General features: G+C 44.8%; 1 protein-coding gene across 14 annotated transcripts in view; it reads left to right on the forward strand.

Moving 5' to 3' along the window:
- Dst (dystonin) overlaps window positions 1-27,011 on the forward strand; it is a 392,323-nt gene that overhangs the window by 313,808 nt on the left and 51,504 nt on the right. For 9 of the 14 annotated variants that reach the window (XM_057751244.1, XM_057751246.1, XM_057751245.1 and 6 more), the window contains 11 exons: window positions 10,525-10,686; window positions 11,898-12,068; window positions 15,372-15,538; window positions 17,151-17,310; window positions 17,499-17,825; window positions 18,323-18,407; window positions 19,381-19,622; window positions 20,317-20,523; window positions 23,890-24,009; window positions 24,174-24,281; window positions 25,641-25,859. In XM_057751244.1, the coding sequence (XP_057607227.1) occupies window positions 10,525-10,686; window positions 11,898-12,068; window positions 15,372-15,538; window positions 17,151-17,310; window positions 17,499-17,825; window positions 18,323-18,407; window positions 19,381-19,622; window positions 20,317-20,523; window positions 23,890-24,009; window positions 24,174-24,281; window positions 25,641-25,859 (1,968 nt within the window). The remainder of the gene's footprint in view (window positions 1-10,524; window positions 10,687-11,897; window positions 12,069-15,371; window positions 15,539-17,150; window positions 17,311-17,498; window positions 17,826-18,322; window positions 18,408-19,380; window positions 19,623-20,316; window positions 20,524-23,889; window positions 24,010-24,173; window positions 24,282-25,640; window positions 25,860-27,011) is intronic. The other 5 variants (XM_057751247.1, XM_057751250.1, XM_057751260.1 and 2 more) reach the window with 1 other exon arrangement.

Consider the following 27,011-nt stretch of genomic DNA (forward strand, 5'->3'; position numbering starts at 1 on the left):
TGCTGTTGCTTTTCCTTCTGTGTATCGTTTTTCTTCTATGCTTCTCTACTTTTGCAATTCAGTTGTGCTGCAGAGTGTCCTCACTCTGTGGACTGAACACCAGAGTCCATGTCCGTGTCTCCTGCTTTGGTGCTCCGAGCCTCTGCTTGCAGAGCCCTAACTCGGGTGTATTTTCAAGAACAAGATGTATTAAGTCATATAGATGCTCACCCCCCTTTTCCCTTTTTTGCAATTTACTTACTTATATGTTTGAGACAAGGTCTCCCTTGTGTCTACCTGGCTGTCCTGGAATTCACCACTTAGACCAGGCTGGCCTTGAACTCACAGAGGTGGAGGTCCACCTGCCTCTGCCTCCCAGGTGCTGGGATTAAAGGCGTGCGCCACCCCTTCCCGGTATTCACACTTTTCTTTATCAAGCAGTTATGCAAGTGGTTTTACGTCATTAGCAGTCCACCAGATCCTTTCATCATCATAGTCGGCATCACTGCACTGAACTGTTGATTTCACACTGATCTCAGTGAAGATCAAAGAAACTACCGTGTTAATAGATAGCATCCCATCTTAGTCTGCACCCTTACCTCTCTATACCATGGCAGAATGATATCAAACAAAAAACACTTAGACCCTGCTTCCTGTTCATTCTGGCTACTCTTGCTGCCTCCTTTGTGATTCATTTTTTCCACACAAGTGTCTCTGGTACAAGTCAATATTAACTAGCAATTCTATTTTCAAAATGGAAATAACATTTCATAGATCGGAGAATTTCTAATTCAAGTTGAAATCAAAGACATAGACCAGAACACATAATTACACTATAATAACTTAAGTCTGGTCCAGGTGTAGGCATTATCTAAGCCAGGCAGTATTTGAATATTGAATAAATAAAATGCAAACTATGATAGCACTAGAGACACCAGGAAATTTGCAAACTAATTTCTTAAAATATTGGTTAAATAATCCCCAAACACCTACTGTGATGTCGCGTATTTTGAAAAGTAAAATTAGAATTTCCAGAAAGAGTTTTAATAGTAATATTCATGTTGTTAGTAAAGAGCAAAGATGAATAATTTATCCATCTGTGTTGAGTACAAGGGGAATTAGATAACTCTGGTTTAGGAGAGGTTCTGGGTGTGAGGCATGCCTTAGTGGACTGATTTCTGTCATAGACTGCTGGCCAGCAGGCTGTGTGCCTCCCTTCAGTGTTTATAAAGGTGAAATATTTTCACCGTGGAAACTACCTAAAGTTTATAGCCTTATAGGAAGGTGACATTCTTTATCCCATCATAGTACCCTTTAGGAGTAATACTACATCTGGTGGGCTAGGCAGAAGTCCCTAGTCCCCGAGTAGAGATCACACCTCCACACCTAAGGTAATGAAGGGTTGTGAGTCCTCCATTCTGATCCACCCTAAGTGGCTGCCCTCTCTCCTCCATCACGTAAGAAACATCACACACTACAAATCTGGAAGGACTGTCAGTGGGAGCTGGAGGGTTGGCAAGATGGCTGCACTGGTAAAGACCTTTGCCACCAAGGTCCGATGTCCTGAAAGAGAAGAACCAACGCCCACAAGATGACCTCTGACCTCTATGTGCATGCTATATCTCATTCTCTCTCTCTCTCTCTCTCTCTCTCTCTCTCTCTCTCTCTCACACACACACACACACACACACACACACACACACACACCCATCTGTAATCATCTTAAGGGCAATTGTTTCTTTTATCCCCATTTTGATACAAAAGTGTTTTCAGATTTTGCTTGGCTCTGTCCTCTGAAGGAAGTTGAATGGGGTTATTAATGTGTGCGCTTGCTTGGCAGCCTTTAAAAGCATGAGCTTTTAGACATTTTTGTGTATTTAATTAATAAGACCACTGCCTTCTGTGCAGAATCTTTTTAGCCACCTAGAAGCCTCACTCCCAGAGGTGGGACAGATGTGCGCTGCTAGGACTGCAGTTGTTATATAGGGATCATGAGTGCTTGTTGGGGAGATTGAGGAGACACCAGACAATCAGTGCTTCTAAACATGCTCCTTCTGTGCTGCTCCCTGTTAACTGTGAATTACTTCCCACTCAGATAAATGGCCACTGTGCCCACGCACTGCCCACCATCACTTGTGTGGTGGCTTTGGTCTAGAGACCGTGGGTCACTCCCTGCTTTTTTCAGCGAACAGCTTGTCTGTTTTAGAAAGAGCACCATGAACCCTTGCTCTCCGTGCCTGTCTCATACCCGTAGCACAAAACCCCTCTTTCTCATTTGGTTTCTTACCCAGATTTCAGCAATGGTTGGGCTGGGCCAAGCGAGAATTTTGTCAGCTTTTATAGATAATATAGTTTGTGTTTACGTATTTTCCAATTAATGGTGTAGTAAACATAATGTCCCGAATCTCTCAGGTCTAAAATTTCCATGTTTCAAGTTTATAGAATTAGCCTTTAATGACTTCCGTAAAGTAATTTGTGGCACTTGGTAATAAGATTACTTGCAAGAACTCTCCTTTAAAAGGATTTCACTTGAGAGGTAGGAAGCAACGGCAGGGTGCTGTTCCCCTTATGTTCTGTTCACACTGATCTTAGGTGTGTCTGAGTAGACAGAGCGTGGGTAAGCTGCAGCTTGAAGACAGCATTGTGATTGTGTGTGTGAGCTATCGGTGTCAACTGCTCAGAAAAGCCCTCTCCGGAAAGTGTGAGCGCTCTAACGATCCATGATTAGTGTGTAGCACAGCATACCATGTCCAGATTCCACCAGCAGTGGGGACTGTCACTCTTGAAGTAGCTACATGGGACAGATATAAGGTGAAAGACGAGTCAGTCTTTGACCTTTATGTTAATCTAGCTGTAGCTTTCTGTGCGATCTCACGTAACACATACGTGTGAATTTACTGCTAGACGTCTTGATATAGTACAAATAATACAGTAATTAACTTGAACCAGAACACAATAAGCTGCAATCACTGAGATGATAAGAATTCACGGTTACACATAATCGGCCAGCGCACATTTTCCCGAGGTGCTTCCTGCTTCCAAACTGTGCTGGGTCCATTTTATTGTCTTTATTTCCCATTATGCTGTGAGATATGGGGAAGGACAGTGATGATGTGACGTCATTTCCCCCAGTGCTTGCCTAGTGCTTGAATTTGGTGATGAATTATCTGTGAAGGTTTTACAATGCACTGTCTATCTCAAACGTCAGTTTCTAGGTATCGCTCGATCTTGCGCAGGGCTGGAATAATATTGTGTTAATGACTCAGTCTAAGGTGGGCTGAGTTAAGGCCATTCTTTATGAAAAGTTGCTAAGGATCTAACAGTGTCCCAGTTCCATGGAAATTATCACTACTTCTTTGTATGCGTCTAAGGTGGTGGGAGTTTGAGAACACGACCCTTGATTTCTATGCCTTCCTAGCCTCGGGCTTCAACATGGCAGTGTGTCAGTCCAGGGCTTCAACACGGTGGTTGTGGACACATTTTTTTCTCTGTGATTGGACGTCACAGACTCGCAGAGTCGTTGAAACATTTCAGTTCTGTACCATGAAAATGGACCTCCGTGTTGGGGTGTTGGCGGGTATTTTATACCTGCTTTTTCTGTATGAATGTCGGCATAAATGTACTTTCCAACTTAATGATGACCAGGTACTGAGTGCATCTAGTAACTGTTGAGTGTGAAGATATTTTAATTTAACTTAGATGTTTATAAAATAATTCGGGGTACTTAAGGTATAGAACATTTTCATAAAACTACCAGAGAAATACCACAACCGCTTTCTTCATTCGGGGGGCAGCACCGTTTTGTCTTCCTGCCTTTGTAGCTAGGTATTTTTTCTGGCAGTGTGCTTTATTTCATACAAGAATGGATCAAGTTTATTAAATAATTCTTGTCATTTCCGCCAAAAAGGCCAAGGTTTGGCTTGCTGGACAGTATTTTTGTAAGAACATTTGCTGAACTGATAAAAATCTGTAGATGTGATTTTTATTAAATAACCTGTGTTCATCGTTTGCCTGGGCCTTGCATTAATCTCAAGAGGTCCGTGTGGATATTAGTAACTACAGATATTCTTGTCAGCAGTGCTGGGGCGAGGTGCCCGCAAGGGCCCTTACTGTGGAGAACAGTCAGTTTTGAACTCCATCTTTAGAGAGGAATGATAAAACACTCGACTTCAAAGTGGTACTGTTGGTCAAGTAACTGATTCGTCACCGTGGAGAGTGGCTTATTACCCCCACACACACACACACAGTCACACAGACACACACACACACACACACACACTTTCATTTAGCAGTCCAGTCTGAGCCCGCGGTGGGAATGACTGTCCCTGCTCGGTTGGTGTCAGGTTCTATCCCTGCCCCTGGGATCCCTCCGGGATCTGAAGCCAGGAGGGGTTTCGGGATATCTGAACCCGGCTGCCCTCTCCCAGCTGCAGGACCGGCCTGCTCCGCGCTGATGTCACCAAGCTGTTGCTTTACAGCCTCTAGGCCTCGAGATTCCTCCCCCTGAAACCGCTCTGGGCTGGGGAAGAAGCCGAGTGGGCAGGATGACTGTGAAGTTAAGTCACGGGAGGGCGTAGCGGGGAGCCGAGCGGGCGGCTGGGACTCGCGCCCTGGACCGGATCAGATCGATGCCGCCGGGGCTGGGTGTGCTGCGAGGCCCCGCTGCCCTGTCGCAGCCCGAGCCCCGGCGGGAGCGGCCGCAGCCTGCCCTGGCGGAGGACAGAGGCTGGGGCTTCAGCTGGATGGGAACTGCCCGTGCTTTGGAGGAAGCCCGGAGCTCTTTGCTGCAGCCGCCTCAGGTGGAAGAAGCCTTCTTCAGAAAGACCAGATAAGAATCTTGGGGGAAATTTTTTTAAAGAGAAGTTCGGACATGCTTTTTGACGGCTTAATGGTTGCTGGATTTTACTGCCCTCCCCCTTTTTCTTTCGGGTAATTCTGGATAACCTCAAAGAAGCTTAATATGAGAAGAAAAACTGCCTTTTGGGTCGAATTTATTTATATATGGCTCCCCCTTCCATTTAAAAGAAAAATTTAACTTTTTTACAACATCAAGCCTATTTTTCTCCGACAATCTGTTCTGTGCCTTCCGATCTGAACAATACATGGCTCTTGTGTTTGTCTGCTTTTCTGAAGTTTATCTGTAAAGGACATGGAGTTTTGTAAGCCATCTTTAAGTGGATTACAGTCAACCAGAGCTCTGCCGAAGTTAACCTTCAGCCTGTTAAAATGCTTGCTCGTTTGGAAATTTTAATCTGGAAACCTCACGCAAAATTAGACCGAAATGTGCAATGAACTCAGAGTGGAATGTTCTGAGTGTTTAAGCCACCGTTAGCTGTGTGCTTGTTTTGGTCGGCTTGGGAGTGAGTGAGGGGAAGGGAACTTGCACAGGAGCTGCAAGAGCTGAAAGCTCAGGCTCTTGCACTTTATATCTGAGACCCAGGTAAAAGGCTGTAGCTTCCTTTACTCGGATGCACTCGTGATGACCGTCAGCACCTCAGACACCATGCCTTGTTATTTATGCCTTGCAGCTGGATGCACCGCAGCTCTATGTACAAGTAGACCTTCTTGGGAAATGTTTTACTGCATTTCTTTCATTTGGTGTCAAAAGCTGCAATATTTGTTTTGACTGTCTACAAAATGGGGAAGCCACTCAGCAGACCAGACTGTTTACGCCAGAATCCTCCATGTGTAGGGAAGGGTGAAGAAGAGGAGGACTTGAATATTGAAGACTGCTATGTCCCACAGCGGTCGATCTATGACACAGTCAGACTAAACGAACAGATAGACTCAGGTTCCAAAGGTAGCCTGTCTTCTAGGCATTTTACAGAGCGGACTTTACCCTATAGTCACAGGACACTGGACGGTAGTTCTCTGTGCTCCAATGGTGCCCTTTCCTCTTCCAGTATATTTGAGCTGCGAGGTCGGGAAACTAACAGACTAGATGAAAAGATGATCTTCGATGCCCTCAAACTAAATAGTGATGTCATTCGAAGTACGGGTCTCCCCAAACCCAAGTCTCAGGCAGAAAAGAGAGAGCACAGGAGGTCATGGCGGATGTTTGTTCCAGCCGATTTTATGGATTATGCAAACAAAAGTGAAAGTTCTTTTGTTGAGCCTACTGATGTGTCAGATGCTGTTACCAAGGCCAGCAAGTGCAGATGGGGCACTAACTCTCAGACCTCAGAAGAAGATGACTCTGGTTTATACAGTCCCCCGGCAGAGAAAGAAGAGAAACAGGGCCCCGTAAGTGGGGACCAGCCACAGACGAGAAGCCTGTCTTCTGCTGAAGATATTCACTTATCAGAGCCATATAGGCCACTGTTTTCTGATGAGTCCGTCAGTGAGCAGAAAATCCCACTGCTATCGTGCAGGAGTGCCCACCCTGGGGACAGCTTCCAGGTGATTCCGCAGGTCATCTCTCCACTCGACGGGAACAAATGTGTGAGTGGCCAGAGGGTGCCCCATGGTGAACATGGGTGTGTGCAGAGCGAGTTGAGAGAGAGCACAAAGTGCCACACATTGGTTGTACCAAGAGATGGAGGAAACAAGTGTGTTTCCAACTCTGAAGAAAAGGAGACAACTTTCAGACAAGGGGAGTCCCAGATCACGACACATAGTAGGGAACGTACGAAGGAACGCCTTGGTGGTTTAGAACTCTCTCCCACAGACCTGGGAGAGCCGCATGTAGACTTTGCTAGCACAGGTTTGCTAGAAAATGTGATACTGTTGACACAATATGAGTCAGCAGAATGCAACAGGGCATCTAAGGGTGACGTAGGGGCCCCCTTTTCTGCCCAGGAGATCGAGGTGACCCAGAAGAAATGCTCCCTCCAGTTCATTCCAGTAAAAAAGAAAACAGGGCCCAGAAAAACAGGGGTCCAGGCGGGAACATTGGACACAGTCTGCAATGGCTTCCAGGTAATTAATGGAATTGGAAAACCGCAGTGGCAGCTGCCCGTGGTTCTGTCTCAGCGTGGTCAAGAATGATTTTTAATAATGACCAAACGCAGTCATTCATTTGAGGACTTTGATTAGCGCCCTGCCAGATGCCAGCAATTGATAAATCCGTTGGTGTAACAAATTAATTAGGAATTGTTGAGGAATGATTATTCCCAGATGTTCAGGGGCCTGTGGCGGTACAGACAGTGGCTGTGCAGCCCATTCAGAATTCCCCCCTGTTAATTTAGGTTGATGCTAGGTTTTTCCACAAATCATGGTCTGAAGCAGTGCCATTTAAGGGCAGTTGTTTTGAGTCTATTAAACATCAACAGGCTTAGTCATAAAGGTACCAACGCAGCATTATATTGTTATGGTCTGCAAAGCATGCCACCCGGCCAGCTTACAGGCACTCTGTGCGGGAGTGGAGAGAAGCTATTGTGTTCTTGCAGGCATTGTCGACCCTAACTCCTTAGGAGCTGCGGATGAGCGCAGAAAGTAAAGGGTGCGGCCTGTGATAAGTGGAGGTTATCTGTCAAGCCTGTAATTTTTTTTTTCTTCCCACTCTGATTCAAGTTGCCTATTTTGGTGCTTCCCCTGAGCTCCGCTGGTACCCTTTGCCTCGAAGTCAGCTTCATTTTATTTTAAGGCTCTCTGTGTTTGTGTGCTCTGAGTGTGTGGGGTGGGGGGCAGGTCTTTGTAGGGATTTGTTACCACTCCGAGATAAGGAATCTAAACAGTGTCAGACGTACTGCTTGTCTGGGCTCCACCGTCCACACCTTTCCTTGAGCCTGCGGCAAATGCTCTGCTAATTTAAAGGTTTAGCAAAATACCTTTCCCCTATAAGATTTTATAACTGATGTGAAAAATATTTTCATAACATAGCTATTGGTATAGTCATTTTTAAGAATTTTGGAAAATGATCACAAACTCGTAGATCTGCTCTGATACAAACCCTTCATTTAGCCTAGATCAGGGTTGCAGATAGTTTACTAGAACTTAGTATTAGTAAGGCTTTTGCTCTGAAAACGAAGAGAGAAGTTTTTCTCTGAAACATTATATAACCTACAAGAGTGCAGCAGTTTTCTTGACCCTGTGCATACTTTTTTTGTAAACTGTTGAACCATTCCCTTACTTAGCTCCTGGAAGTGGCAATTTAGATTGTTCCATAGAAAAGAAACAGAGTCACACACAGTGCCAAAAACACAAAGTCTTTCGTCACTACCCTCTCGCAGTTTTCTGCTGACGTACTTAGCAAGTTACACCTTCCTGAAACACAGAAGAATGTCTGAGGTTGTCTCTGCAGTGACCGGGGCTCTTCTGCTAATTTCTTACAGTTGCTAATTGACATAGACATCCTTAGCCAGCATGGAAATGTCTATATGCATTTTCAGTGGGAGAAGCAGCTTGAACTTTATGTTACCAGGGACGTTCAGAGGAAACAATGGCTCGTTTGTTTGCTATTCCCAGTGTATTTGCTCTTACGGTTAACATAGAGGAACCCTGAATGCTTAGCACTGGGCCACAGCCTGGGGAGTGGTCTCCTGGGGAGTGGTCTCCTGGGCCCCTACATCCTCCGCGGTTATTTTTCACACTTTACCTATAATTTTCTCCTGAAGTGCTCTTATAATATATCTGCCTTTATTACGTTTCCATATGTTCAGTTTATCCAGCCATTAATTATTATTATGGTTTCCTTCAGAATAATGACTCAGAATCCCAAATCTTAGTCTACCTTATTATCTGTGTAAAAATTTCATCAGGGAGTTAAAAATAATTGATTTTTTTTTCTCATAACGTTCTCCAAGCCCAACATTATAAATATTTATATTACCTGTGGGGAAAAAATTGGTGCGTTACCTTCATTGTTAACTGGAAAGGGCATCCGCCCAAGATAGCTGTATCTTTCCTGTTTTGATACCAATTCAACAAATAACTATTGAGTACATATTACTACTAGGCATCCTAGCAGGCCCAGGGTATAGAACCGTTAGGCAAAAACTAGTAAGTTCCATTTCTGTGGATTTGTATTTTAATCTCATGTAAATCTCATCCTTTATACACCACAAGCAGCTGGGGGACCATGTGTTGGATGGGATGGACAGTAGGTGGCAGGGTCCTAGGAAAGTGTTGACAGCAGATTCATGGGTAGTAGCGAGCAAAGAGAAACCACAGCTGATGTGTGGGTCCAGATCCGGGGGCGAGGGGCCATGAGTGCAGGGGTCCATCACTGGAGTCACGCCTGCCTTGACAGTCCTCTCAGTGCCTTTGCTGTAGGGCTCTCCTCCTCGGTCTATACTGCCATTAGAAGATTTGATCTTTCCGGGCTATCCCAGGCTTTCTCATGTTCAATCTTTGACTTTTAGTGAATGATTAATTCCTCCACCTTGTCCTCAGGAACTCCTGCTCTGTCTTCCACGTGTTCCATTCTGTGGGTAAGGCTTTCCACTAGGATTTCTTAATTTGGCCTATTGGTTTTAGGTTTGTTTGTTTGGTTTGTTTTTTCCTTTTTTTTTTTTTTTTTTTTTTCGTTTCAATTTGAATTTCCTGCAGCAATCCTATGTCTCTATTAGGTTCTATTTTTGTATTTTGGAAACTTTTTTGTTGTTTAGATCTTTGTTTTTATACTTTTGGGGTATATTCATATCCTCTTTGAGTTGTCTGAACATAGTTTAACTGTTCTTTCAAATTCTCTGACTGTGACTTCTTGCAAGTTGTTTCCATTGGAAACCATTACATACGGATGGGCAGTCTTGGGAAGAGACATATTGTCCTGGTTTCTACACTAGAACTTAGTTAGTGAAGTTAGTTGGTGAATTGCGTTTTTCTTTTTTTGTTTTATGGTTAAAATTCCAGGACCTCTTCTTTGCAATGTTCAGGAGAGGACTATGTCATAGTAGGCATGGGGTGTGACTTTCCTCGGGACACTTGATATTCAAGGCCAGAGGCTCTACACTTACTCTTAGGGCCAGGTACTGTTCTAGGTCGGCCCTAGCCTCCTCTCTGCCACTGGCCGCTATGAAACACCCTGTGCATAGGGGTCTTACCGTGTCCGCTTGGGCGTTCCCCTGGGGCTGCACCTTCCACTGCTGTGTTTGTGGGACTCCTCATGTGCCCGGTGTCCTTCTCCACTTGCTGCCCTTGTCTTTTGGCCCTTTGGGTAGGCACGCACTTGGCCTCTTGACCTACTTTGTTGTCTTGCCAGCGAGTTTCCACTTGTAATTTGAGTCCCAAGCTTCAGTTGTCAGCCAGCTATATTGCACCAAGCCTTATGAGCCCCCATGAGAACCCTTGACTTGAAAGGGGCATCTTATCCTTTGCTCCTTAGCATTTTTTGTGTTTTTTTTTTTCATAGAGTTAAATTGTGATGATAGGAAATTCCATTATACTTACCTTGGTTTTGTAAGCGAGCTTATTAAATGATATATAAGATATATTGTTAAGTGCCACAAATTTATATTTCGTACTCACAAAGTAATAGTAAATGATATCTCAGTAACAGTGGTTCCCTTCACTTTACTACTGTGTAATGAGCAAGCACACGGTCTTTACACATTTGGTGGTTGTTAGATAATATAGTTCTTACGATATGGGTCTCCCAACCTGCAGGTGTTCCAGAAAGAAGAAATTGAAGCCTTGCAGGTGAAGCAGCAAGATGTGAACTGGTTAGGGCAAGGCCTCATTCAGAGCGCAGCTGCAAACACCTGCACCCAGGGTTTGGAGCATGACCTGGATGATGTCAATGCACGGTGGAAAACGCTCAATAAGAAGGTAATTGCACGGTCCCTTCAGCGCCTTAGTGATTGCTCACTGTCCTCTTCCACGACTAGTAGTCATTTGTCCTGGTAGCCGCTCGTGCCCAAGCATGTTTGCCCTTTTCATGTTACTGTGCACTAAATGGCCCCTGACAGTAGATAGGGGACACAGATAAACGAAGTTCGTCGGTTGACTTGCCCTGCCATGTTCTCTACTTTGACAGACCCAGCAGGTATGACTGTAGGCAGCCATGGTGGATGGCCCTGTGTTAAAAGAGCATGCAAACCTCTCATGCCGTGGTAGCTCCTTTGCCCTGGTGACTCACAGACGTAAGGGATGCAGGCTCCTGTTGTGTTAACTTCTCTTGGGGAGATCCCCATGGACATCCATTCACCCAGATGGGCACTAACAGCAGACTGAAGTGGGATTTCACTGAAGTCCAGCTTTTTGAGACCAATGAGTTTATTAAGTGTTTTTTTTTTCTAAACAGGGTGCAAGTGAGAGGTTACTTACTAGAGCATGTGTGACCCCCCCCCCCAATAGCTAAGTCACCACAAAGACCGACCCCATCATGGATGGCATTAACCTTTCAATTCTATACAGTTCAGCATCACCCAAGATCACTTGCAACTAGGGGCTAGGGTAATAGGGACCCCAGAGTAGACTCTCCAGACCTCCCTAGGGAGTGTCAGCGGCTCCGTTACCGTTATCACAGACCTGACCGCCGCTGTCGTTTTGCTCTGCTTGCCATGGCTACAGTGGCAAAGTCCAAGAATGGCATCTTGTTATGAACAGAGGGGGAAGCACCACAGGGCACATGTGCACACATAGGCACACACATGCACACAGCAAAGAAAAGGTCCAGGAGACAGTAGGTAAAATACCTGTCTGAGTTTGGAACCCCAGCACCCACCTAAAAGCAGATGACATTGACCTTTGACCCCAGCACTGAGGGATGGAGACAGTGGAGAGAGGTGGAATCCTGACCTATCTGGCCTCAATGGCAAGCAGTTGGTTTGTCTCAGAAATTAAGGTGGAAAGTAAGAGAAGACACAAAGTTCGTCTCTGGCCCTAAACACACATATGCACATGCAGAGAGGGAGGGAAAGGAAAAGTACGTGACCAAGTTAAGAAACAGTTGTGAGAAGTAGTGTCTAGTGGGCAGATGCCTTCCCTTTTCTTTTAATGAAACAAGTAAATAAGTTGAAACAACTGGAACTTTGCAGGTGGCTCAGCGGGCAGCCCAGCTGCAGGAGGCCCTGCTCCACTGTGGGAGGTTCCAGGATGCCCTGGAGTCCCTGCTCAGCTGGATGGCAGACACCGAGGACCTTGTGGCCAATCAGAAGCCTCCATCGGCTGAGTTCAAAGTGGTGAAAGCCCAGATACAAGAGCAAAAGGTAAAATTAATGATATTATCATTTGCTTTCATATTTAATGTTTAAAAGGACAGTCAAAGCGTACCTTCTCACTTGAACTAACCCGATGTCATAGTAACGGTTTCTTGGCACTTGCTCGGCCGGCACCTACCTCCTGCCACCTTCTCTGGTCAAGGCGTTGTTCTGGCTGCGAGAAATACAGCCCCGGATGAAAACAACCAAGAGTCCCTGTTGAACATAAAGTCTAATGGGAAAGACAGGCTATGAAAGCCAGTAAACAACGTCAGTATGTAACCTAGAGTATTTCAGAGCAGGGATGAGGGGGGGAATCTGCATTTGACAGAGGCAGGGTCAGGGCAGGAAGTGCTGGAGTAGAGGGGTGTTGGGAGTAGCTTTACATGGAACAGCTAAGAAACCCTTCACTGACCAGGAGGCATTAGGACAGAAGAAATCGTCACTCTCTAACACATAAGATTTACCCATCAAGTTGTCCTTCTGTAGATTAAATACTGGAGGGTTCTCGAGCGCTGACGGCGCGAATCCTCGGTTCACACCTGCTGGGAATGTAATGCCGCGTGCTCTGATGCCGATGGACAGAGAGCCGCCCAAGACAGCGTATACAGTGCTGGGCTCGCCATCGTGTAGTGGCTAGACATGAAGCTTTTAATGACATTTCCAGTGATTTAGCAGCTGTGATTTGAAATGACACACAGAAAAAGGCATGGCACATGGTATATTAGTAAGGTTGCTTTTGTATGACTTTTTAAATGGGAGTAGATTAATTATTTGAAATTGAATTTATAGTTTCATTACATATAAAAATTGTAATTCAAACTGTGTGTATGTGTGAGGTATGCAGGTGAGTGCTTGAATGGAGGGGCCGGAGCAGGACATCAGGTGTCTCCCTCTCCTCACCTGGTTTCCTCTAGACAGGAGCTCTCACTGAACCAGGGGCTCTCACTGAACCAGGGGCTGGTGCTTCAGCCTGGCTGACAATTGAATCTGTCTGTCTCCACCCACCCACTGGGGAATGTTAGGATTGCAGGCACCTGCAGTCCTGTCTGGCTTTTTATATGGATCCTGGGGATTCAAACTCCAGTCTTCAAGCTTGCAGAGCAAGCTTGTGTGCTTCCTGAGCCATCTCCCCAACCCCTATAATCAAGTTCTAATTTACCTTTCTAGCCCTGGTTTAATTTAGTTAGCAGGCATAATAATAACATGCATTCTCTCTCTCTCTCTCTCTCTCTCTCTCTCTCTCTCTCTCTTTGTGTGTGTGTATGTTGTGTTGCTTGGAATTGAATCTAGGACTTAAGCCATGCTAGGAAAGTGCCTTACCACTGGGCTATTATATATTTCAAAATTAAGATTTTAATTATAAATATAAATTTTAAATTTAAATAAATCTAAATAAGCTTTGTTAGTTTTATTATTAAATCATTCTACGGTGTACACACATGTTAAAACATCACATTATAACCCTTAAATACATACACTATGTGCTAAATTAAACTTTTTAAAAACCTTTACATTGGCTACTTCATTTAGTTCTTCGTTCCATATCTGCTCTCTAAAAATTCTCTGAAAACTTATCCAATTAGGAAGTTATATGAGAAATAAAGCCAGGCCTTACGACCCAGGCCTATAATCCCAGCCACGTGGCAAGTAGAGGTAGGAGGGTCACAGGTTCTCAGCCCGCAGCTCAGTGAGAACCTGTCTGGAAACTGAATGTGAACAAGCAGCTTGGGGATATGACGTAATCATAGTGCAGTGGCCCGGGATACGTGAGGTGCTGGTTCAGGCTCTGGTACCAGACAACGAAACAGGACGGGGAGGAAGGAAACATACTGGAAACCCATTGTATCTGTGTGGTTTTTAATTATATACTGCTACCTTGAACTAACTTATTCTCCTGGGCTGAGTAATAATGCCTGGTCAGTAGAATCCACTTGTTGGCTTTGTCTTTTTAATTGCCAAAGGCTTTGTTATTTCCATTCACCAAAAGTAACCCACTTGGACTTGCAAGTTGGCTAGCACCCTGGTAAAGGGCTTTGCCACCAAGCCTGACAGTCTGAAGTCCTCATGGAGGCACCAGAGAATTGACTCCCACAAGTTGTCCTCTTGCCTCTACAAGGGTGTGTGAGTGTGCATGCGTATCCAAATAGTTCTCCTTGCTACCTAAACCATGTGCTTCCTTATTGTTTACCCCATGGCCTGAACTGTGTCAAGAACATCTGTGCCTTTCCCTTTGGAAGTGGGCTTTCCCCTCAGTGCCCTTCTTGGTGGTCTCAGTCTCACCTTATTCTTGTAGCGTGTTACTCAGGGTAACTGTTAAATCTTTGCTCCTTAACTGTCTCTCGGGATCAGAGTAAGGAAGCAGAGGCCTGTCTGGTTGAGCTCCTGCGCCTCATTGCCGGAGCCCAGTGCTTATACACACAGTTGCTCAGGAATGATTTGTTTTGATTAGCTAGGGCAGGGTGACCCTGAGTCTGGCCTTCAATTAGATTTAAATTGAATTTCCTTTTAACTGCTAAGTCTTGAAACCTTAATCTTTCTGGCAGCTCCTGAGTCCCCAGTGCACCCCACATTCCCTTCGTTTTGGGTGTCTGAGAGCTCTGCCTAAGTTTTCATCCTCATGTGGGGTTTGAAATGCTGCTTCTGCCACGTGGAGGGCCATGAGCCTCCCATACAGCCTTCCTACTCGCGGGCTTTTCTGATTGTAACCTGCTTGCCTGCAGTGCATTGTTTCATGTTGGAAGGCGATTTGAAAACACTCGTGATTTATGGAAATCTTTTATTTTGGTAGAGTTGATAGCTTTTGGGTGCTTAGAGTATTCCTGTTTTATTAAAGTAAGGAGGACGTTATACTTTTCCTGTGCTTCATGCTGCTTATCCTCTGTGAAGATTGCAGTGACCCTACCACTGAGAGCTGTCTGTGGTGAAGCCACACCTCAGTGTCTGGCACCACAGTAACCATTCCACCAAATGCTTTTCTCTTTCCTTTTTAAAAGTGGTTTTTTTATAACATTTATTTATTTATATGGCATGCATGTGCCACAGCCTACATGTGGAGGTCAGAGGACAACTTGTAGGAGTTGGTTCTCCCCTTCACCACATAGTTCCCAGGGATCAAACTGAGGTCATCAGGCTTGGTGGCAAGCCACCTTGACCTGCTGAACCATCTCACTGCTCCTAAATGGATTATTTTTTAAATCCTACTTCTCATATTTTTCCATATATGTTCATACTATCTATCTATTTATCTATCTTACATAAGATATAAATACTTGATTTTGCCTCTTAAAATATTGAACATTCTGTCTGAAGCTTCTGCAGAGACTGCTGGAAGACCGGAAGTCCACTGTGGAGGTGATCAAACGAGAAGGAGAGAAAATCGCTGCTTCTGCAGAGCCTGCAGACAGAGTGAAGCTGTCAAGGCAGCTGAGCCTCTTGGACAGCAGATGGGAGGCCCTGCTTAGCAGAGCTGAAGCAAGGTACTGCGAACGGTCCCTGCGGAGCAGCCACAGTGCACTCAGGGCTTGGGTTGGGGCAGAACTTCCTTTAAGTCCCTGTTCTCTACGTTTGCATATTCATCGTGTGTACAGGGGTTGCAGTGCCTGTCCCCTCATTCTTCTGCTGCCCTGTGGCCACCAGCTACATCCCTGCTTATTCTGAAAGCATTTCCCTCGCGGGAAATGCGTTCATTTGTGTACTGCACAGCACTTCTCTTCCTACCATGAGTCAGGCACAGGCGCATGCTGGGTTCTGAGGGAGCTCAGTCACCTCTGCCCCCAGATAGGTGCAGACCAATAGATCTATGGCCATTGAAAATGATGACATTTTCATTGCATTAAAGTGCAAATGCATGGGATGCAGGAAGCATGTAACAGTAAGGAGCTTGGAGATGGGGAGTGATGGCCATGTTTAAGGGAGGAGTTAAGAAGGAAGCAGTGGGTGGGCCTCTCCCTCCATGACGACAGTAGAGCAGAATGCAGCTCTCCTGGGCTCCTGCTCACAACCCTTTGATTACAGAGTCGCAACCAGTGCAGCACCTCCTGTCTGCAGCATGGCTGCTTTGATTCACAGTGACTGCGAGGAGTCAACGCGCAGTGATTGGGTTGACAGTGAAATAACTGTACTGCGTAAATTCCTGCCTCTTCAGAACTGGAATGATGGGGGAGGGTTTTAAAATGTGTGTGCGCCAATACAGCACTCTGAAGGCTGAGGCAGGTGGGTATCTGTGAGTTATAGGCCACCTGGAGCTACACGGCATCTCAGGCCAGCCAAGGCTTATAGTGAGATCCTGTCTCAAAAAAAGAAGAAAAGAAAAGAAAAGACATGGAAATTATATTTTGTCCCTGCTGCCAATTTCTGTAATTCCTCTCAGCTTCATGGGAAATTCATTTCCCAGATAATATTATTCCTGAAAACGTCAATGTGTTAGGAAGATAGGACAACAGCCAGATCTCAGCAGAGGACTGGCAGCTCGGCCAACGAGGAAAACAGCAATGGAAACAGAAAGACTGCTTGGATGCTCTGCAGCCCTGGGTTTCTGAAAGCCCTTCACCTTGTAAATTCATCTGAGGAGCGCTCCCATTTTTGACATTTAAGTCCACAAAGTGTTAACGATTGCTTTTGACAAGTGCACTTGATGCTGTATTTTTCTAGTAGCAGTCACAGTTCTTCAAGTTTGAAAGTCCACCTCTGACCATCTTGTTATAAATAGCTTCAGCCGGTGCCGCTTCCATTGAAATCACATCCAGAGTGCTTCCAGCAAAGCCAGGCATGCCCTGTGTCCTCAGTAGCGCCTCTTGTCACTGTTCTTACTGCCGCTGCCTTGAAGAGTGGTTAGAATTGACGTGCATATTCTCAGGGAAGGTGGCTTTCACCCATCGCCGTGTTCATGTGCTGGATATCTTGTTTAATCTCATTTATTTAGAGCTATTTTAACATGTCCTTTACATGTCTGCGCTTTAAAGCTTAGCCTTACTTGAGGTCTTTAAAGCCGCGTGTAGAATAGAGTGGAAGGAGCGTGGCTGAAAACACTGGTTGGCGATGTCACCCCTTCTCCATCCCTGACTGACCTGTGTCTCGGCAAATGTGTAGGAACCGCCAGCTGGAAGGCATCTCGGTGGTAGCACAGGAGTTTCACGAGGCCTTGGAACCGCTGAACGAGTGGCTCACGGCTGTAGAAAAGAGACTAGCAAACTCTGAGCCCATAGGAACCCAGGCACCGAAGCTGGAGGAGCAGATTGCACAGCACAAAGTAAGGTGCCGTGTGTCCGTGAGGCCCACGTTATCATCTGCTTCATGGTTTTTGTGACATACATTTGTTATTTTATGCATAATTGCAAAACTAAATCCATTTTTAAATCATCCTTTGGTTCTGTTTACATTTTCATTTGTCCATTCCTTTTTGTTTTGTTCTGTTTTCCTTTCTTGAACTTTGTTTAGGCTTTAGAAGATGACATCATCAATCACAATAAACATTTACACCAGGCTGTTAGCATTGGCCAGTCCTTAAAGGTTTTGAGCTCCAGGGAGGATAAAGACCTGGTGCAGAGTAAACTAGACTGCTCTCAAGTGTGGTACTTTGAGATTCAAGAGAAAAGTCACAGCAGGTCTGAGCTCCTCCAGCAGGCCTTGTGTAATGCTAAGATTTTTGGGGAAGATGAAGTTGAGCTGATGAACTGGCTGAATGAAGTGCATGGCAAACTGAGCAAGCTGTCAGTCCAGGATCACAGCGCTGAGGCCCTGTGGAAGCAGCAGGCTGAACTCCGGGTATCTTCATTTATTTCCTTTATGTTTGTTTTTTTTTTTCATTTCAGTTGTTGTTAATTTATTCATTTTTTAGTTGTATTTATTTCATGTCCATTATGATTTATTATACTCACAAGAGACTTTGTTGTGTGTACAGGGTACTTTTAATGACACGTGACTGAATTCATCCATTTAGCTGGCCTTTTGCTTATTCAGTGTGATTACTGTTGTATTCAAGGGCCCATAATGAAGCAGTACTTCAGTGCCCCCACAAAGGGAATTTTTACAAGGCCTCGGTGTTTTCTAAAAGGGGAGCGCTGTGAATCATGGTCGATGAACACGGGGCGTGGAGCATGGGTGGGAAGAGAGAGGGAATGGCAAGCGGGCTTTTAAAAGTGGGAGATGTTTCTCTGGATCTGTCCCCAGAGCCCAGTGGAAGCTCTCTCAAGCTAGTGAGTGCTGCTGCTGATTTAAAGTTGTTTCCCCCTGCTTCCATACCAATGGTACCTGTGTTCTAGGCTCTGCAAGAAGACATCCTCCTCAGAAAACAGAGCGTAGATCAGGCTCTGCTGAATGGCTTAGAGCTGCTCAAACAAACCACAGGTGAGATGCCTCGGGCTTGTCCACAGCCAGCAGCCTGCAGTGCTGTCAGGGTGCAGTTCAAGGGGGGGGGGTGACAGAACACGTCCTACTTTGTGAGGCAGCTCTAAGGCTTCACCCTGCAGAAAGCTTTGAAGGTCAGTCGAGTGGGTTTTATGTGTGATCTCACTGTGTTCTTGGTGGACGCCATGTGGATTACTCATAGCATCAAGTGCTTGGCATAGGAGCTACTCAGAGCAGCCTGCACTGTGGCTGTTAGTCTTTCACCATGGGAGCACATGGGTTCAGAAGTCTGTTTTCTTGTTTTGTTTTAAGGTAGGTTTCATTTCTCCAAGCTTGCGCCACCAAGAAAACAGACACATGGCTCAATATCTACGTGAGAGGTTCTTGAGCAACTCAGAGAAACTAAGTTATTTTAACAATCCTTTTGGTTATAGGAAAGTCCTTACCTATTTCAGCAGTGTGTGTGTTCACGGGGCGGATATCATTGTGGCTAAAGACGTGATAAAGTATCTAAGACCTTTGAGTTAGAAGTCTGAAGCTTAGGGCATAGTTAATGTCTGTCTGAAAAGGTAGGAGAGGCAGATAAAGATCCCCACAAGTGTGGAAGCGAGGAGTGCTGAGCAAGCACAGGAAGGTTGGACATCCTGCCTGACGAAACCCCGCTTATAAGTCAGGGACCTGAGCGCAGGCTGTTGTAGCCCTCACTCTTTGAAGACAGATGGCTTTGTAAGGTAAATAAAATGTTACACATAAAAGTTTCTCTGGTCCTTGTCATCTCCATTTTAGTTTTAGTGATGATATTATGGCTAGCAATCCTGAGGAAGAAGTAAGAGTATCTTTTGGGTCAGATCATCTTAAGGAAAATGTTTCCTCTCCCTCCCCGCCAAAACATATCATCAGTAGTCCCTGAAGAAACTCCCTACCCTAGCTTTTTATCCTTCTATAAGAAATAATAAGTCTTTTGCAATTTTAGGTGATGAAGTTTTAATAATTCAAGATAAGCTGGAAGCCATTAAAGCACGGTACAAAGACATCACCAAGTTGAGCACCGATGTAGCGAAGACTCTGGAACACGCTCTGCAGCTCGCCACCCAGCTGCAGTCCACGCACAAGGAGCTGTGCTGCTGGCTGGACGGGGTGGAGGTGGAATTGCTCTCCTACGAGACTCAGGCCCTGAAAGGAGAAGCCTCAAGCCAAGTCCAAGAAAGACAGAAAGTATGTATCTGTGCTTCTCAAAGGAAGGCATTTGTCACCCACAAGGGGCGTGTCTGTGGGGATCCCAGTTAGGTTGTCTTGGTGGGCGGGCCCTGGTAGAAGCAGGCAGCAAGTTGACTGTTCAGACAGAGCGTATAGACTCATGTAACTGGGAATATGGTTTCCTGCCCAAGATAGAATAATGAAGAAGGGGGAAAAAAAAAGAAGATGACCATTGTTTCAGAGATTTGTAATTTTCTGTCAGAGATGGGTGGCACGGGTGGGTTTTCTGGCAACATCACAAAAATACACTGCCTTTCCAAGTGTTCTTTTCAGATGCATTGCGGTGGAAGGGGGTTGGTGAGGTGCAACGCCAGCATGCCCTCCCTGCAAGCCCTGTTCCTCAGGAGTGCGACAGCTTGTTTTAGTGTTGTTACCTGATCACTTACATAGTAAATTGTTTGGGTTTGTGTTTCCAAATTGTAAATATTTATTTTCCATTTCAAAGACCCAATCTTGCTGTGTTGACAAAGGAACTGTTCTCTAAACTTCTCTGGAAACACTTTCATTTTTGCAAAATAGCTATAAATAATGGAGGTTTGTTTAGCTCAGGGAGAGCTAGCCAGGCCAAGTACAGCTTGGTTGGCCAACAAAGGACCCCCAAGAACAGAGGAGAGCCTGCCCGAACCTTTACCCATATGTGTGTGTTTTCAAGGAACTGAAAAAAGAAGTTAAGAGCAACAAAGCCTTACTGGACTCCCTTAATGAAGTGAGCAGTGCTCTGTTGGAACTTGTACCCTGGAGGGCCAGAGAAGGACTTGAGAAAATGGTCGCCGAGGACAATGAGCGCTACCGATTGGTGAGCGACACCATCACTCAGAAAGTAGAAGAGATCGATGCTGCCATTCTGCGGTCTCAGCAGGTAGGACCAGTATCTTGTTGTCTAGGCAACAGACGTTCTCCAGCTGCCCTGGGTCTTTACCTGAACAAACATGACTGGTGCTGTATTTCCATTCTGATTACCGTGCTTCAGAAATGAACTCTGAGATTTTAATAGAATTTGGCTGGGCTGTATCTGAGCACTAGGGCGCTGCTGATCTGCATATAGCTAGCAACCATCTGCCCCTATTACATCACAGGCAGCACCCTGCCACACACAGGAAAGCCCTGCTTTCCGAACAGAATGCTCTGTATCTGCGTGTGTGCGTGTTGCTCATTCTCGTGTCATGCTTAGACTCAGCCTTATGGATCTGTGAGTAAATAGTTCGAGTTAGCAGATAGGTCAGTGTTAACTGTTCCCTGGCATGCTGTTGTAGCCAAGAAAAAGCCTTTGTTTTCGAAAGGAAAGAGTTTTCTTGGTGACGTCGAGTTTTTTCCAAGGATGATTAAAAGGGGGAAAAAATGATAGTTTCTGACCTGTCTGTGGCTCACACAGTTTCTACTCCAAAGATTCAGAGAATTCTGCTGTTAGCCACAGCCCTGGAAAATGGTGGGCAGTGCAGCGGCCTAGAAGTTTATTGTGCATTGTCTGAGCCCTGTTGAGATCTCCGTGCTGTTTGCATCCAGTCATCAGGCTTGAATTGCAGACTTGGTTCGGGGCTCTATGGTTTCAGATACCTCAAACAGGAGATGTGTGACTAACCTCTTCCATCACACCACGCAAAGGCAGGAAGCACAAGCAGACTGGGAGAGAGTCTCCGAAGTTGCTTTTCTAGCATCGTGTAACTGTAATTTGTAGGTTCTGAAGCTTCACGCTCTCCCCTTACTGTATTTTAATAGTCAAGGCTCACAAAGGCTGCTGGAAGGAACACTATAGCAAGGCCCTGCCTAGGAAGTTTCTCTGAGGAGCATTCATGCCCGAGGAATGTGTTCGCCCGCCTGTTTTGCAGCTTGCAGGAATTTGTATGCCTCATTGTTGTAGGAAAGTGGGAATATTTACTTATGAAGTTTATTCAACTCTATTAAAATACTTTTTCCATTAAAATTTATTTGAACATCCCAGAGCTGGCACCAAAGCCTTCTCTGAGTAACAAGACAAATATTCCGTCCTTTGAGACGTCTCTGTGTTCAGTTATTTGGGTGATATGAAGCAGATACGGGCTGAATTAACAGGTTGAGATCATATTGGTTAGCATGCATTGGAGCTTGCTCGAGCACTAACTACAGACCAACTGTAGTCAAAAATGTTTGCAAGTGTTTCCCAAAGATTTAACAATAATAATCAGATTTATGTCGCTAGTCTTAAACCTAAAATATTAAAATATTCACCCTTAAAGAGAACAGTACTGGCCTGGCGTGGTAGCATAGGCCTTTAATCCCAGCACTCCAGAGGCAGGGGCAGATGAGTCTTCCTAGTTTTGATATGGGTTAAATCTTTGATTTCATCTGCTTGTATCTGTTTTCAATGTGGCAGGAGCAGCTGGGATTGTTGCCAGGGCAGATAAAAGCGCAGGTTCCCGTGGACTCTAGGGCACATGCCTCATCTTTGTTGGGTGGGGCTGGTCGTTCCAGCTCTCTGCACAGTGTGGGAGGCCATGATGGTCTGACACCAAGTGATGTGGAGAACTCTGACTCCTCACTAGGTCTGTTATGATGCCACCAAAGTGGGGCAAAGGAGAAGTGCCTCATTACTACCTGACTGGCTGAAGTCCAGACTCCCCGCTGCCCTCCATTTACACTGGATGAAGGAACTTAGTTTTGAGTCAGTGGGAATAAAACTTTGGCTCCTGCTTAAAATCATCCTGAAAGGGATGTAGGAACGCTGTTGCAGATTCAAGGGTGAAATCCAAGGCTCCTCGTGCTACCTCTTGGCATGAGTGAGTGGGGCTGCCATTTTCCTCTGTGGCTTTTGATTGACTTGAAGTGAGGATTGTCTGTTTTCTACCTCGCTAGGCTGCCCCCCACCACCGTGTGTCCATTAGCTAGAGAGAGCTGGACTCTCCTGGGCCTACATCTATATGCACTGGTGTGTAGGGGCTCCTTATTTGTTTTGTACTTAATCTTGTATAGGTGAGGTGCAAAATATACCACCCTTGGGTGTTGATCCTCAAGATCCCAGGTCCAAGACACTCCACCTTCCTCTTCGTGTTGCAGGAGCGTTCTGTATGTCATGCTGCCATTTTTACCTTTACTTATCTTGGAATGAGGAAACTTGGTCTGTTCCGTTTCCCTGTGTGTTTATGCTGTGTTAATGTAGAGCCCTTAAAGTGGAATTATTTTCTGGCTTGTTTTTCAGCACCACCCTTCTCTTCTCTCTCCTAATCATCCTCCTGTACTCTCATTTTGATTTCCAGCTTCTCTTGGGAAGTGGAGCGTTCAGGCAGTCCTGGATTTGGCAGGCTGCAGTATCCATTTCCCATGAGTTCTTCCAGCTAAAGCTCTCATGCTTACCTTTATCCCTGGCGGCTATAGTGTTACTCACCCACTTTCTGATCCCTGCTTGGTTCAGGATGGCATTGAGGGTTTATCTGATGGGAGACACTGAAAATGTTTGTGCACTTTGACAACACAAAGGAACAAAAACAAAATGTGGGGATTATTTATAATTAAAGAAGCAGAATATAAATGTGTTCATAAGGTAGTTTACAAGTCTGCCTTTCCCAGTTCGATGGGAGAAAGTCACTGAATTACCAACAATATTAACTCTGGATTTTAATTTTCTTCTCTCTATTTTTCTATACTTTAAAATTTTCTGCCATGCCTATGAGTTATGAATTATGAATTAATGATGAGGAAAAACAACTAAAACATTTAGGAATGATCTTGTACATGGTTAAAGCCCAGTATTAAATGAGATGTTTACAAGTCATATATGAATTGTTTGAGTGTATTCTTCATTTATATATACATGCACACACGTTTATATATAAACACATACAATAAAGAAATGGAAATTTTTCATTCTTTTATCAGGAACAAGGTACTTTGATGGCACAGTGCTACCTACCCATCGAGAATTGGAGTCATATGAAACATTACTTACAATGCTATCAAATTGTCAGGTTTTAGAACAGTTATGTTTGAGTGCTGAGACAACAGAACAGAAGGCCGCAGAGCCAGCCATCTTCACATCCTTGCTGTGCTCGTGACCATATGGCAGGACATAAGAGCTTGAGAGCAGAGTTCTCTCTCTATCCCTCAGCCACTCACGATTTAGTTTAGCGTGCTCTGAAAGGAGAAGCTGAGAGTCTCCAATTAGGAAAGGGAGTATCTAGAAGCAACAGAAATAGGTAATTTTTCTGGCACCAGCCACAGTAACTTTCTGACCTAATTATTATCTTTTGTTTAGTTTGAGCAAGCGGCGGATGCTGAGCTATCCTGGATTACTGAAACAGAGAAGAAATTAATGTCTCTGGGTGACATCAGGCTTGAGCAAGACCAGACTTGTGCTCAGCTGCAGGTTCAAAAGGTGAGGAAATACATTTCCAGTTGCCATCTAGGTTGTGCGTCTCCAGGCTCTGCGTCTTCCAGGACCCTGTCAGGGTCGCTTGCTATTTTCAACTGCTTTGTCTACTTGCCTTCACAGAATCACACATTTTTCTTTGTATTTTGTCTTTGTTTGGTAAATCACAGGCATTCACCATGGATATTTTGAGACACAAGGATATTATTGATGAACTTGTTAAATCTGGGCATAAAATCATGACCACCTCCAGCGAAGAAGAAAAGCAGCCAATGAAGGTATCACCTTGTCCGTATACTAGGCAATGACCCTCAAACGAATAGTATCCTCTGAGCACTGAGTTCTAGAAGGGCACTTTGTGTGTATCTGCAGCTTCTGTTTAAACTGCAGAATTGTGACATTTAAAACGGGCATCTTTTCAGGTTACTGAATAACCATGGAAACCCATCCCCCAGAGGACAGTCAGTGTTGATACTTCTGAGCTGTTAAAGGTTCCTCGACTAACCCAAGTTGAGCATTCAGTCTGTCCAGTCAGTGTTAGCTGCGTTACTGTTATGATGCTTATGAGAGATGCCAGCTATGGATCATAAACTTCTGGAACATTTGCAACTTTTAAGCCGAAACAAAATCTAAAATACATCGATCTTCATTCTGTATAATATTAGTCTAAGCCAGTAGGAGAACAATGAGGTAATAGCTAAGGAAGCCATAGGTTTATGTGGTTTTAATAATTCTGCAGATTGATGGAAAACCATCCTCAGGTAAAAGTGGTTGGCTCAGCTTTATATGGACATCTGAGTAGCTTAAAGAAGTGACTGAGTAGGGCTGGAGAGATGGCTCAGTGGTTAAAAGAAGTGACTGAGTGTTAATACTACTGGGTAATCATATGACCCCAAATAAAGATAGGCAAATATCCATGCCTTAAATTACATTTTAGGGGAAAAAAATGCATTTCTTTTTCAGGTAGACCACAGATAAAATTACAGATTGTACAGTATAATGCTGTTTTCTCTTTCTCCTTTTTTTTTTAAACAAGGGTGGTTTATTAGTCTATAACTAAGTAATATTTTTCAAGGACTCAAAAATAAAAAAAACACAGATGATCATGAAATGTTTTCTGTTCTGACTTGTAGCTTATCAGGCGATCAGCCTTTGTGCTACTCTTGTTTTTATTGTGACTTTGCATCGCACTCTCAATCACTGCACACACAGCTCTAGTGTAGAGCACAGTGGCCTACTGGGATTCCCATGCACACACTCGATTTTGTTTTGAATTCTTTTTTTGTCCTTTTAATTTCATTCTTCAAAGATAATCTTCCTTTTTCTCCAGATAATAGTGTTAATGCTGGTCCACATGTGTGAAACTTAACTTTCTAATGCAGAGAACAGTGTAGGAGAACCCGAGAATTCTGCTCACTGTGTCTGCAGAATTCAGTGACTCTGCATAAAAATTCAAGTGCCCTCTTTTAACACGCATGCATGCGTAGAAACAGTCAGTCCGAACGGGTTTCTTTTCTGTATTTATCTCGTGTACATTGGTTGTGTTCCTGCTCTGTGTCATATGTACAGAACTAGTCAGAGCATCCTGAACTTCAACTTCCAGCCTGGCGAACATACTTCCTCATTCTGTTTTCTAGAAAAAACTGGATAAGGTATTGAAGAACTATGATGCCATCTGCCAGATAAACTCAGAGAGGCACCTGCAGCTGGAACGGGCACAGTCCCTCGTTAGCCAGTTCTGGGAGACATACGAGGAACTTTGGCCATGGCTGGAAGAAACACAAAGAATCATCTCCCAGCTGCCTGCCCCAGCCCTGGAATACGAGACTCTGAGACGGCAGCAGGAAGAGCACCGGGTGAGAGCTAGAGGCCCAGCCGCTAACGGGGCAGTGGTCCTGACGGCGTGCTTAACGTGATGTCAGACACCAAACAGCACTAGGGCGTCTGTAATGCTGCGGTGTAGTCTGCTCTGCCTCACGGCCGGGTAGCTGTCACACACCGCAGACATCACAGCTTTCCTGCAGTAGTGTGTACTTTCTCCCATCTGGGGAGGGAAAAGAATACCATTTTTACAATGTTAGCAACATGAGCTTTTTGAGGTGCTTTCAGTTATGTATGTTGAATCGTGTTCCGTGTTCATACGTTGAATACATTCTATGTTTTGTATGTCGTGACCAGAGCCATCTAAAATATTAAAAAGCAGAGTAGAGGTGTACAGAAGAACCGTCATGCATACACAGCCGTTGAGTTTGGAGGAAATGGGCAATGCATGCATCTGTCATAACAGCCATATCCCGAGAGCTGTGAGAAGGAAACCGGCTGAAGTATCAGCGTAGGTTGGTGGCTAAGAGTCGAGATGAGATAGTGTGACTCCATGCTGGCTGTTAAAGGGCCATCACCACCTCCACTATGTCAAACAGTGAAGGTGTGACCTAATTACATGAAATGGAAATGGAACTCTGGCATTATGGAATCGCCCCGCTAGCCGTCACTCAACTGTAATGTTACTTGACACTTAGGAGAGTTTGGTTGAGTTAGGGTTCGAGTCTCGGAAGAAGATCTGGAGTTCTTTATATTTGTGAGCTTAAGAACGTATTTGTCCTCCTTGATCTGTATGTGATGTGTTCGGAGACTAATAAGGAGGTGAAAATCGCCCAGTCTATGTTACAATATCTCTCAGAAGACATGATAAATTTAGTACTTCTTTAAAGATTTGTTTTCATTCTGTATATATGCGCCTTTTGCCTGTGCATATGTCGGCACCACATGTGTACAGTCAGAGGCCAGGAGAACTGTTGTACACTCTGGACTGAGCTGCCATGTGGGTGCTGAGATCAAAACCAGGTCATCTGCAATAGCAGCGGATGGCCTGGCTCCTGCCTGTTGATCTTGTTTGTGTTCTTTAACACACTGGCGTGGAAGACTGTCTCTAGTGGAAGCACTTATTCAGATATACAAGCAGTTTAAGGCGAAACTAAATGTTTACAGAGTCTTATCCAAATCATTCA

This window comes from Chionomys nivalis, chromosome 19, assembly GCF_950005125.1.
Source record: "Chionomys nivalis chromosome 19, mChiNiv1.1, whole genome shotgun sequence".
Taxonomy (NCBI): domain Eukaryota; kingdom Metazoa; phylum Chordata; class Mammalia; order Rodentia; family Cricetidae; genus Chionomys; species Chionomys nivalis.